At 42.0% G+C, this 12,055-nt stretch overlaps 1 protein-coding gene across 1 annotated transcript in view; it reads right to left on the bottom strand.

Annotated features, from left to right (window-relative positions):
* LOC144685388 (chondroitin sulfate proteoglycan 4-like) overlaps positions 1–12,055 on the bottom strand; it is a 142,499-nt gene that overhangs the window by 96,688 nt on the left and 33,756 nt on the right. The window contains exons 4-5 of the mRNA XM_078549800.1: positions 5,994–6,467; positions 5,547–5,723 (exon numbers count right to left, since the gene is read on the bottom strand). Of these exons, the coding sequence (XP_078405926.1) occupies positions 5,547–5,723; positions 5,994–6,467 (651 nt within the window). The remainder of the gene's footprint in view (positions 1–5,546; positions 5,724–5,993; positions 6,468–12,055) is intronic.

Genomic DNA, 12,055 nt, shown 5'->3' with positions numbered 1-12,055 from the left:
TAGTTCAGAAAAAGTTTACTAAACGAATAAAGAAATGGGCAGGTTGTCTTATGAGGAAAGGTTGGACAGGCTAGGATTGATCTGCTCAGGTTTAGAAGCAGTGGTAGGCGACTTGATTGAAACATATAAGATCCTGAGGAGTCTTGACAGGATGGATGTGGGGAGGATGTTTCCTCTTGTGAGAGAAACTAGTACCAGCGGTCCACTGTTTTAAAATAAGAGGGCGCCCATTTAGGATAGAGATGAGGAGAATTTTTTTCTCTCAGAGGGTTGCGAGTCTTTGGAATTCTCTTCCTGAAAAGGCGGTGGAAGTAAAGTCTATGAATAGTTTTAAGGCAGAGGTAGATAGATTCTTGATAAGCAAGAGGGTGAAAGATCATCAGGGGTAGGCAGGAATGTGGAATTGAGGTTAAAATTAGATTAGCCATGATCTTATTGAATGGTGGAGCAGACTTGAAGGGCTGAATGGCCTACCGCTGCTCCTAATTTGTATGTTCATATAACAACCCAATTTCCTCTTGAATGCCTCAATTGAATCTGCCTCCAACACACTCTCAGGCAGTGCACTCTAGATCCTAACCACTCGCTGCGTGAAAATTTTTTCCTCTTTTCTCCATTTTTTTTTGCCAATTAAATCTGTGCCTTTTTGTTTGTTCTCGATCCTTCCACCGAGGAGAAGTTTTCTCCCTATCTACTCTTTAGACCCTTCATGATTTTGAATATCTCTACCAAATCTCCTCTCAAACGTTTCATCTCTTTTTCTCTTCTCCAGAGAAAACAGTCCCAACTTCTCCAATCCAGCTACGTAACTGAAATTCCTCATCCCTGGGAGCATTGTTTTGAATCTTTTCTGTACTCTCGAATGCCTTCACATCTTTCCTAAAGTGTGGGGCCCAGAACTGGACACAATACGTCAGTTGATGCCAAACCAGCGTTCTATACAAATTTATCATAACTTCCTTGCTTTTATTCTCTATTCCCCGATTAATAAACCCTAGGATGCTGTATGCTTTATCAACCATGCTCTCTACCTGTCCTGTCATCTTCATTAACTTATGCACATATACAGCCAGGTCCTTCTGCTCTTTAGAATTGTACTCTATTTTATATTGTCTGTCCACTTTCCTCCTGTCAAAATTAATTACTTTACATTTCTCTGCATTAAAATATGCGGTGGCATAGTGGCAATGTCACCAGAGAAGTAATCCAGAGGCCCAGGCTAATGTTCTGGGGACACGATTGCGAATCCACAATGGCACTGTTAGAAGTTAAATTCAATTAATAAATCTGGAATTAAAAAGCTAGTCTCATTAACAGTGACCATGAAACCATTGACGATTGACGCAAAAACCCACCTGGCTCACTAATGTCCTTGAGGGAAGGAAATCTGCCGTCCTTACCTGGTCTGGCCTACATATGACTCCAGATCCACAGCAATGTGGTCCTCTCTTAAATGCTCTTTGAAATGGCCTAGCAAGCCACTCAGTTGTATCAAACCTCAACAAAGTACACAAAAAAGAACAAAACCGAACGGATAACCCGGCATAGACCTAGGCACCAGAAACGATAACAGCAAACTCAGCCCTGCCGACACTGCAGAGTCCTCCTTACTAACATCTGGGGGGTGAGTGCCAAAATTGGGAGAGCTGTCCCAATGACTAATCAATTAACAGCCTGACATTGTCAGTAAGGTATGATTCAATAAGTATAATTACGTCCCAGACACTACCGTCACCATTCCTGGATATGTCCTGTCCAACCGACAGGACAGACCCGCCAGAGGTGACAGCACAGTGGTATTCAGTCAGGAGGTGCTCTGGGAGTCCTCAACATTGACTCTAGACCCTATGAAGTCTCATGGCACGGGCTAACAGTGGCAAGGAAACCACCCGATAGTTACCACCTACTGTCCTCCTTCAGCTGACGAATCAGTGCTCCTCCATGTTGAGCCACTTGGAGGAAGCACTGAGGGTGGCAAGAGCACAGAATGTACTCTGGGTGGGGGACTTTGATGTCCATCACCAAGAGTGGCTCGGTAGCACCATTACTGGCCAAATCCTAAATGACATAGCTGCTAGACTGCGGAAGGTGGTGAGGAAAACAACAAGAGGGAAAAGCCTAAGATAAAAGCAAAATACTGCAGATGCTGGAAATCTGAAATAAAAACATAAAATGCTGGAAAAACTCAGCAGCATCTGAGTGGGGAGAGGAACAGAGTTAATGTTTCGAGTCCACATGACTCTTCTTCACAGAGAACTCTGTTTCTCTCTTCACAGATGCTGCCAGGCCTGCTGGGTTTTTTCAACATTTTCTGTTTTTATTTTATAATAGAGGGAAAAATCTATTTGACCTCACCCTCACCAATCTATCAGTCACAGATGCATCTGTCCACGACAGTATTAGTAGGAGTAAACACCGCACAGTCCTTGTGGAGATGAAGTCCTGCCTTCACATTGAGGATACCCTCCATCGTGTTGTGCGGCACTACCACCGTGCTAATTGGGATAGATTTCGAACAGATTTGCAACTGAAAACTGGGCATCTTCAATGATCGGCACTGTGACATGGGAGGATGCCGCTCTGGACCTGAAGGTGTGGCTAGCGTCTCTTGACAGCAACCCTGTCTCTGATAGGCAGTCGACATGGTTATGTGATCATTACAATGCCATCAGTGTGCCTGGTTTTTGTGTGGATATCTGAGACTGGTGGAATGAAAATGTGGAGGCCTCATATGGGATCAGAGTGAAGCTCCACTAACATCTGATGGTGCTTTTTATTATCAATCATTTGACTAGCTGATGCTTAAATTCATGGCCCACAGATCATAACGTCAGAAGTGGGGATGTTCGCTGAAGATTGCACAATGTTCAGCACCATTCATGACTCCTCAGATACTGAAGCAGTCCATGCCCAAATGCAGCAAGACCTGGGGCAAGACTTTTAGCTTGGCGGGCGGGTGCGCGCCCGACCTGCTCGAGCGTGAAATGACGCACATTGACATCGGCCGAGCGTGCCGACATCAATGCGCAGTCGTGCAATAGTTCAGTCAGCGCGTGCCAGAGTCGACAGTGCACCCGCCGACAATTGAAAGGCCTGTTAAGGCCATTAAATAATCAATTAACCTAATTTTTCGCTGCCCGTTCAACCTTACGGTTGGCCAAGCGGCCTTTGCATTTTTTTGGAAACCTCATCCATGGGCAGGATGAGGTTTCTAACAGCAAATAAAAAAAAAAGTTTTAAAATTTAATTAACAACATGTCCCTGCTCACGTGACAGAATCACATGAGGGCACATGTTTTATTACATTTTTATTTTCTTTTTTAAAAATGCTTCAGCTCCCTGGGGCAGCTCTGTGCCTCAGGGAGATTTTCAAGCGCTCACTTGCGAGTTCGTGCTCGGCCCACTCGCCCTCCTCCCCCGCCACTCCTCACCCTCCCACACAGGCCGCGCTGAGCGCTGCCGCTCGTGTTTCATTCTGCGCGGGCCTTAAGTGGCCCGCCAACGTGAAATCACAGTCCAGCCCTGAGTGCGGGCAGCGGTCAGCTTCCCAAATGCTCCTGCCGAGCCTGCCCGACATGGGCTAAATTCTGACCCTGGACAATATCCAAGCTTGGGCTGACAAGCAGCAAGTAACATTCGCTCTACACAAGTGCCAGGCAATGACCATCTCCAACAAGGGAGAATCTAACCTTGATATTCAATGGCATTATCGTCACTGAATCCCCAACTAACATCCTGGGGGTTATCATTGACCAGAAACAGGACTAACAATACTGTGGCTACAAGAGCAAGTCAGAGACTAGGAATCCTGCGGATTGTCATGAGGAATACATACACTGTTCCTCTTTATAATGCATAGTAAGCCATGAGCAAACTGTTGCACGCTTGTACCTATTTCACAAATATTTGTCGAGATATGTTATTCTGCTTTTCCCCATGGCTTCTAGCAAACAGATATGGGTTGCTGTAATTAAATAAACAACTCTAGACCCATAGCTGTTCCAGTCTCTTTATCACACAGGATTTACATTCAGTAATGCACTGAGTCAGCACAGACAGGAGATATGAATGTGCTTTAAACTTCTGTGGTTCTTATTGTGGTTTCCTAAGATTTCATTAGAGAGAAGGGGCTATTGTACTACACAAAACCAAAAAACTGCAGATGCTGGGAATCTGAAAAAGAAACAGAAAATGTTGGAAATACTCAGCAGGTCTGGCAGCATCTGTGGAGAGAAACAGGGTTAACATTTCAGGGCAATGACCTTTCACCAAACCTTTCTGAGGAAGGGACATCAAGACCTGAAACATTAACTCTTTCTCTCCACAGATGCTGTCTGACCTTCTGAGTATTTCTAGCATTTTCTGTTTGTATTGCACTACGTACTGTTACACAGTTCTAATGCCACACAGCCCCCTTTCTCCTACAAATAGTCCTAGAAAACTCTTCAACTCCCAGCCTCTTTCAGTCTTCCAACTTCGCTTGAACACTACTCTTTAATGCTCAACAGACAGTGAAAAGTCTCACTCCAGGCAAATTATAATTATCTTTTCAAAGGCTGTCATGTTTACTGAACCATACAGAGGCTCTTTTGGAAAATATTGACCTGAATGTGGGGCCAATGTAACTCTCAATTCCACTACAGTTATGAAGACTGTTGCTGGCCCCTGCTTTATTGCTTCTCCTCTGGACTTACCTGATGGCAGTGGAGGGAGTTGGTTATATGTCTTTGTGAAACCAGTGAGCTGCCTCAGATTGCCCAGCTGACATCATAGCTCGTCAGTTGATGAATCCCAATTTTCAGGCCTCTCTCACACAATTCCACTGGGCCACCTATTTCAGACCCCAAAACAAGCCAAATTTCCATCCCATACAGGCTTTATCATCAGCATAAAACAAATCAAAATTTTACAATGGATTGATTTACATATACGATTATAATTCTAGTGTTGGCGTACACATGCACTGAGTAGAAAAAAAAAGGCACACATTTTCCAATTGGCACAGATTAAGAGGAGCAGGTCCCACCACAGTTAAAAAAAAAGGCAAAGTGATTAAGTCCTTCAACAAACAACTTAATGAAGACAGGCAAAGTTCAAACATTTGAGCAACAAATCCAAAGCCTACCAATTGTGTTTCCTATATCTCACCTTAGATTCAGCAACTTTTGGCTTATTATCCACATCTTTTTTCAAGCAACCGTCAGCCTTGCCTTCTGTTGCTGTTTCCAGGGGTTCCTATATTTCTCCTTGCACTTCACTACAGCATTAATCCCGTGGTCCACAAGGTGACTTCCATGATTTTCCCCATGTGCGATTCTGCACCCTCCTTCATCGCTCCCGACCCACGCATGCCTTTTGAACCTGTGAACAGTTGAGCCCTCTGTGCTCACACTGCTGCCAATTTTTACTTGAAATAGTGGGGGTACCCCAACATCTTTAAACCCTTTAAGCAAGATCACGAGTGATCATCTAGTAAGCTGTTGATTTTTTTGTGTTTTTGTGCACACATTCACCTTATTTACAACATCAAAACACAATGAACTTACTTTGAATATTTTGTTTGTAGTAATGATAGGGGCTTCATCATTCACTGATGTAATATTAATAAAAATTGTCCAAGGCAAACTCTCTTTTCTCAGTTGGGTATCATTGATCACGATAGAGAAGTTGTCCTGCAGACTCTCACTGTCATCATGAACATAGTAAATAAATTCCTGTTCAACCTAAAAGATGAAGTAAGCGGTAGAGAAAAAAAAATCAGTGTTATTCTCAATATACACAGATTCTTAAAATTTTTATTTGTCAGATGAATTTGAACGAGTACAACTACACTTTTCAAGTCAGAGATGAATTGATCTCCATTAGAAAGGTAGCCAAGATATCCCTGGCTGACGAAGATATCATATGGGAAAAACAAAGCTAAATCGTTCAGTGTACAGAAAACTCTACATTGACTTTTCAGGACAAAAATAATTGAAACATTTTCACACTACCTGTTGTCTGGTAAACGACAGGAGCGGGAGGCCAGGAAAACGGGAGTTCTCTATATGTCCGTGTTTTGGTTTTTCTGTTACTGAATATTCAAAATTAATCTCTGCAAAGTGTGAACTTGCAACTTTTATAAAGTCCTCTGTCAGTGCCTTCGATGCGCCTTCCTTGATTGTAAAGTTATGCACTTCCACTGGGATCAGCTTTGGAATAATATCAATCTGGATTAGAATTCCAGACAGCTCCACTATTCCATTAGAAATATCTGCAGTAAAGCTGTCCCTTATTTGATTTGCTCTCATCTGCACATACTGAATGCTGCCATCATTTAGATCTTGTTGTGTGAAATATTGAACTGGTTCATGTTCTGTTCCAACATAAAACCCTTCTGCTTCAACAAAGCGACGAATGTATCCATGAGCTGGTGCAATTTTCACTTTGTAAATTATTTCAGATGGTAGATTGTCTTCATGCATCACCTGAAAGAAACAAAATGCAGTAATAGGGGTGAAAGTGTTCAGATCAGCAACACATTTTTATTGAAAGAACTTCCATGCCTGGAATTTCTGCAGCTTTTCTCCAGATTGTCTAATTTAAATTCAGCATAGACCCTGGTGAACTGGCTTGAAGTTACTACAGGAGATCTGAACACCTCTGCATAAGTTTCAGCCCCAGTATCAAAAAACCCCAATAAATTCACTTGCCACTATTTTCATTGTAGAAAACCAAAGATTATTTCCTCTGGCTGGGGAGTATTTGAGGGATTACGGATTTATAATTGGCACAAGGATAGTGAGAAGAAGAGTCTTTGTTTCAAGCATTGTTAAAATTGTGGATTTCTTTATTACAGGGAGCTCTTAAGAAAGTGAAAATTGTTTATTTTAATCCAAGTGAAAATAAAGTTTCAAAGCAGAGGAAGATATAGTTCTGTGGGGAAAGCGGGACAGTGAGATTAGTTTTAGGTAGTTCTAACAAAACGTTGGCACAGATTTTTTTATTCATTCATGGGATGTGGGCATTGCTGGCTAGGCCAGCATTTATTACCCATCCCTAATTGTCCTTGGGTGGTGGTGTGGTGCCTTTTTGAACTGCTGCAGTCCATGTGGTGTTGGTGCAGCCACAGTGCTGTTAAAGAGGGAGTTCCAGGATTTTGACCCAGATATAATGAGATGATCAGTGGCTTTCTGTGCTGTAAATTAATGTAGTCCCAAGTGTGTTTTTTTCAATATTTTTGGGGAATATTGTGTTATTCTGTAAAGAAGGCTGGGTGTCTGTGTTTGTGTATGATTTAATTAAGCTGGGCAGAGATTGGTAGGAGTCAGCTTGTCTGGGGGGTTTGAAACATAGAAAGGATAGAGATGCTAAGGTTGAGGTACAAGTAAATAGGTTAGATCTAACATTTGCATTTTTAGATAAGTTAAGAGTTTGTCTGAATGTCAAAAGGGAGTCAGAGGCGCCAAGAAACTTTTTGCATCTTGCAGGAGTTCCACAGGTAAATAGCAGTGGGGATATTATATTTTATTGACCCAAGAGCAAAGACAACATGTAATATTGCTGTACTTCTTTTATAGTTAACATCTATAAGGGACAGCCTGGAGGTGTTTACCTGTGGGTCTGACCAAGTAGAGAATCTTTTTGGGGAATGTTTTGTAAGGCAAACCTTAATTGTGTAATTGTAATCTTGTGTGCTTAAGTTTTCTTTTATTCTTGTTAATAAAACTTTTACTTTTAATTTTTAAAATGCCAAAACTGTTACTGGGCCTCTGACTGTTGAGATCGGTATGTCGTCTTCAGAATACAAAAAAGGTATGGCCCATAAGTCAAGTGTCCCTCTGGGATTTGGTTTGTGCAGTGATTAACAACAGCTGTGGTCATAACACAAGCCTCTCCATTTTAAACCTACTAATGAGATTGGAAGCTAAAAACCTGAAAATCAGCTGAAATTTGCTAAGAACCCAGCTTGCAAATTGAACTCTACAAGCTTAGCAGTGAAATTAGACATGCACAAAATAGCAGTTGAGACAGGATCTTAAGGATATTGGCTAATAAAAGTAGGAAGCAGAACATACAAAGTTTATTCTGCCATTTATTTGCCTCTCTTGTGGAACTCTTCAAGTACCAGCAGATATGTACTGGCCTTGACTCCCAGTGTTGTTACTCTCCCTGTTTATAATGCAAGACAGAATTTACAGTACTATCAAAACAAACTACTCTGCACAAAATGTGTGACTTTATTTTCTGGCCACAAGACATTCTCCACTAGATGAGGAATTTCAGTACAGGTCAGCCATTGTGAAATCACATGCTAGCTGCTAGAAGGGCAAAAGCACTTCAGAGAAAGATGGCAGCTAGAACTTACGTTGCTGCTAGCTTTAGAAACCCTGGGAAATCTAATTCTTCAGATGAGTTTCAGTATTTATAAAATGTCTGACATACCGTGCTTCACTGCTGCCAAATAAGCCAAGGTTCCCTTGAGCAGCATTGCTTCAAGATAATGTACCATTAGAGGGAGAGTGCATGGTTAGTTCTGCTGATGAGGTTTCTCACAAACTGAACAGGCTAGGGTTCTTTTCTCTAGAAATGAGGAGGCTGAGGGATTACCTTATAGAGGTCTTTAAAGTTTTTGAGTTTTGGATTTGAGAGTGCAGGCATGGAGAAGACAGTTCCATTTGTGTGGGAAGTCAAAGCTAGAGGGCAGAAAACTAGAGACGAGGTAGTCACTAGTAAATCCAATAAAGAAATCAGGAGAAACCACTTTACTCAGAGAGTAATTAAAATGTGGAATTGGCTACCAGCAAGGTAGCAGCTACCAGGAACTAGCAAGTAGTTTGGGCGAACAGCAGAGAAGCATTTAAGGGGATGTTCAATAATAGAGGAAAAGGATTAGAAAGGCTGAAAATGTGAGAAATAAAGTGGAAGGAGGTTCGTCTGGAGCATAAACATCAGCATAGGTCTCTCGTTTCTACGCTGCAAATTCTATGTGGATCAAACTTTTGCTGTCTACGGAACCATACCCTTCAATAACACCGGAAAATTCACAGCAGCATAGTTCGAAGCACCTCACAGTCACAGATTTAATGAAAACAAAGAATAAGAATAATGATTCACTGTGCTAGGGAAAAAGTGACGCAGATCCCCATGAAAAGCCACATTCTTACAAACACATAAAACCCACTACACACTATAAGAATAGACAAGAAAGGAGGAAGGCGAATAAATTAGTGAAACACAATTTTGAAACTTAATTTGGCTCTACATTTTAGAACGGCATGCGGCTGATGCCAGTAATATTTAAAGAAAAAGTCACTGACTGCAGAGCCAATATTTAAAGTGGAGTAATTAAGCCTAGATCAACACCCAATGGAATGAGACATTTATGAATTTGTCAAAATAACTGAAGAAAAAAAAAATAAAGTAGGCCTACATTTCTGATTTTTAATATGTTGGATTAGAGGTTTACAAATTTATTCAAACCTGCAGAATTTCTAAATTAAATCACCCACAATTTGCCAGTAATAAATAAATAAATAGTTAAATAAATAAACAAGGCGAGCAGAATAATTTGCCATAGTCCTGCCAGTGACCGCTTTTGGCGAATGGGCCAGGGGCTTTTCAGCCTGGAAAGGAATCTGAGCATCGATGAGATGATTTTATAGTGATGAAGAAAGGTAGTAAATGGTAAAGAATGTTATTCTAAATATTGCCTTACATTTGTTACAATCTCCATAGAGACCGATGACTTCCAGTTAACAGCTGAAGAGATGACATAAGATTTCACATCTTAAGACTTCTAATGTGACAGAAGGCTAAAACCACTATTGACTAAACATTATCTTTGTAGGCAACTTTAAAACACAAAATAGAACATTCCCCTTTTCTTTTAGCACATGCTTCACCGATCTACTTTACACTGTACTTTAAGTAGATATTCAACTTTTCTGGAACAAGTCCCAGGTGATTCTTAGCTCCTGCGGGGTTACTTCTGTTCATTTCTTTTTTCAGACTTGGAACTTTTAATCTCAGAACTTTCTTTCTCAACAAGGAATTTTCCTGTAGCACAAGCTAAGCGAGTTGTCCAGCCTCGTTTAACTCCTCACAAATTCGGTCTTTTCAATCCGAGCTTGAACTCCCAACCACATTCCTGCATGGTGAATCACAATGCCTTGCTGCCTCTCTTTCTCCTGGATCGTGGCAGACTAACCTTGTCTGTGAATTTTCAGGGCTATCTTAGAAACCCTTCCTCTCACAAAGCCCTCTCAATGTGAATCACATGGACCTCGTATCCAGATAGAATGCCGATTAGCAATCCTGAAGACCCCAACTCTTTTTTATCTTGGAAGTAAGTGGACAGTTTAAAGCACAACTGTTTACAATCTGATATGCTCATCATTTATCTGGGGCTTTGGAGACTCAAGGTCTATCCACTGTTAGCAAACAGGCTGCTGCCATTGTCTCCAAGTGTAAACACTTTGCACCATCTTTCCAGTAAAATATTCTGGGCCCCCTTTAATCTCTAACAGCCAAATCATCCAGGCTCACTGTCTGGCAAACTTCAGAACAGGTCACATGACCCCCTTCATTTTACCTTAAATTAAAGACACAGCCCCAAAACATAAACTTATAAACCTTATAACTGTAACACATTAAATCGACCGAGTAGGACAAGATGGATAGAGATACAAGCTAGTAATTGGTAAATTTAAGGCCGATATCAAGAAATTCTTCTCCACCTAAAGAGTGTTCAACATATGGTCTAGACTTCCTGTGCAGTGGTGGATGCAAAATACCTGGAATTTTTTAGAAACAACAGAATGTTGCAATAGGAGAACTTAAGTCAGCCAGCCAGAGAGATACTTAAGATTAATTGAATGGACTTTGTCATTCAAAATGATCTTTTGAGTTGCAGGTGAGCCTACTATCTACCCAGTCCGGGTTAATAGACTAGTATAATTCAACACAAACCAATCAAAGGGGACTGATGAGTGGCGGTGGGGTGATGGCTTTCCCACTGTGTAACAATCAGTACTTTATTGGGAATTGTATTTTATCAGTGGAATCGTTTACCAACTGAGCAGCTTGGGCACTTTGCAGGGTGTCACACTAAACACAATGTTAGCAGAGATGTTAGCAGCATCATTTCAAGAATGTTGAAGATCCATATTCATAAGCAGTTGCTCTGTCTGCCTGGCCTGAGTGTTTTCCACCATTTTCTGTTTTTATTTGACATCTGTAGTATTCACAGTCTTTTGCTTTGGAATAAAAACATTTTACAGTGCTCTAACACAAACCACCAAATATATGAGTCAGTAATGAGGAATTTCTGGACCTCCTACTGTATTTTAGGTGAAAGCCAGAGAAACAGAATGAATGGCTATTTATGCCATCCCTCTGGAGACTTCACCAATGTGTCACCAAAATGACAGTGGCAGATTAGGGAACACAATATTGAAATTCTACCCCATAATTTTAACCGGCCTGAATCTGTGTCCTCGGGCTGAATTTTATGGACCACCTGCAGACAGGAAAACAGGCTGGTGGACCTGTAAATGTCATTGGTAGTGTGCCTGCCACTCTCACCCCGCCACGATTTTACAGGATCGGGGGAGAAGTTGGGGCGAGCCACCAACCCATGGTCCAATTGAGGCCCTTAAGTAGGCAATTAATGCCCAATTAAGGGCCTCATCCTGCTGCTGCTTTGATTTAATTGGGTGGCAGGAGAGGTCTGTGCCCAACATGTAACCCAGCAGGTTTAACCCTGTGGGTTGCTGGTCAGTGAAAGGCGGGGGGGGTGAGGGCATGCCCTCCTTCCCAGGCCCCCTGTGTCAATTGGAGGCTCCCCCACCCTCAATAGTCTGCCTCCCCTAGTCCACCCTCACCCCACCGCCCTGCCCAACATGCTTCCCCAAACCCTTGCACAGGCCTGTTAACCCCGCCCCGGTGAGTACCCAGACTTACCTGGGTTTCAGGGCATCCATGTTTCCTCTTCCTCCCAGGCCCCTTGCAATACTGGCAGTGGCCACCAACGTTGGTGTGGCGTAAAGTTACTGGCCTCCAATTGGCCAGACAG

This window comes from Cetorhinus maximus, chromosome 1, assembly GCF_964194155.1.
Source record: "Cetorhinus maximus chromosome 1, sCetMax3.hap1.1, whole genome shotgun sequence".
Classification (NCBI taxonomy): Eukaryota; Metazoa; Chordata; class Chondrichthyes; order Lamniformes; family Cetorhinidae; genus Cetorhinus; species Cetorhinus maximus.
Note: the sequence above shows the minus strand (reverse complement) of the source record. Positions and strands in the feature narration are given on the sequence as shown.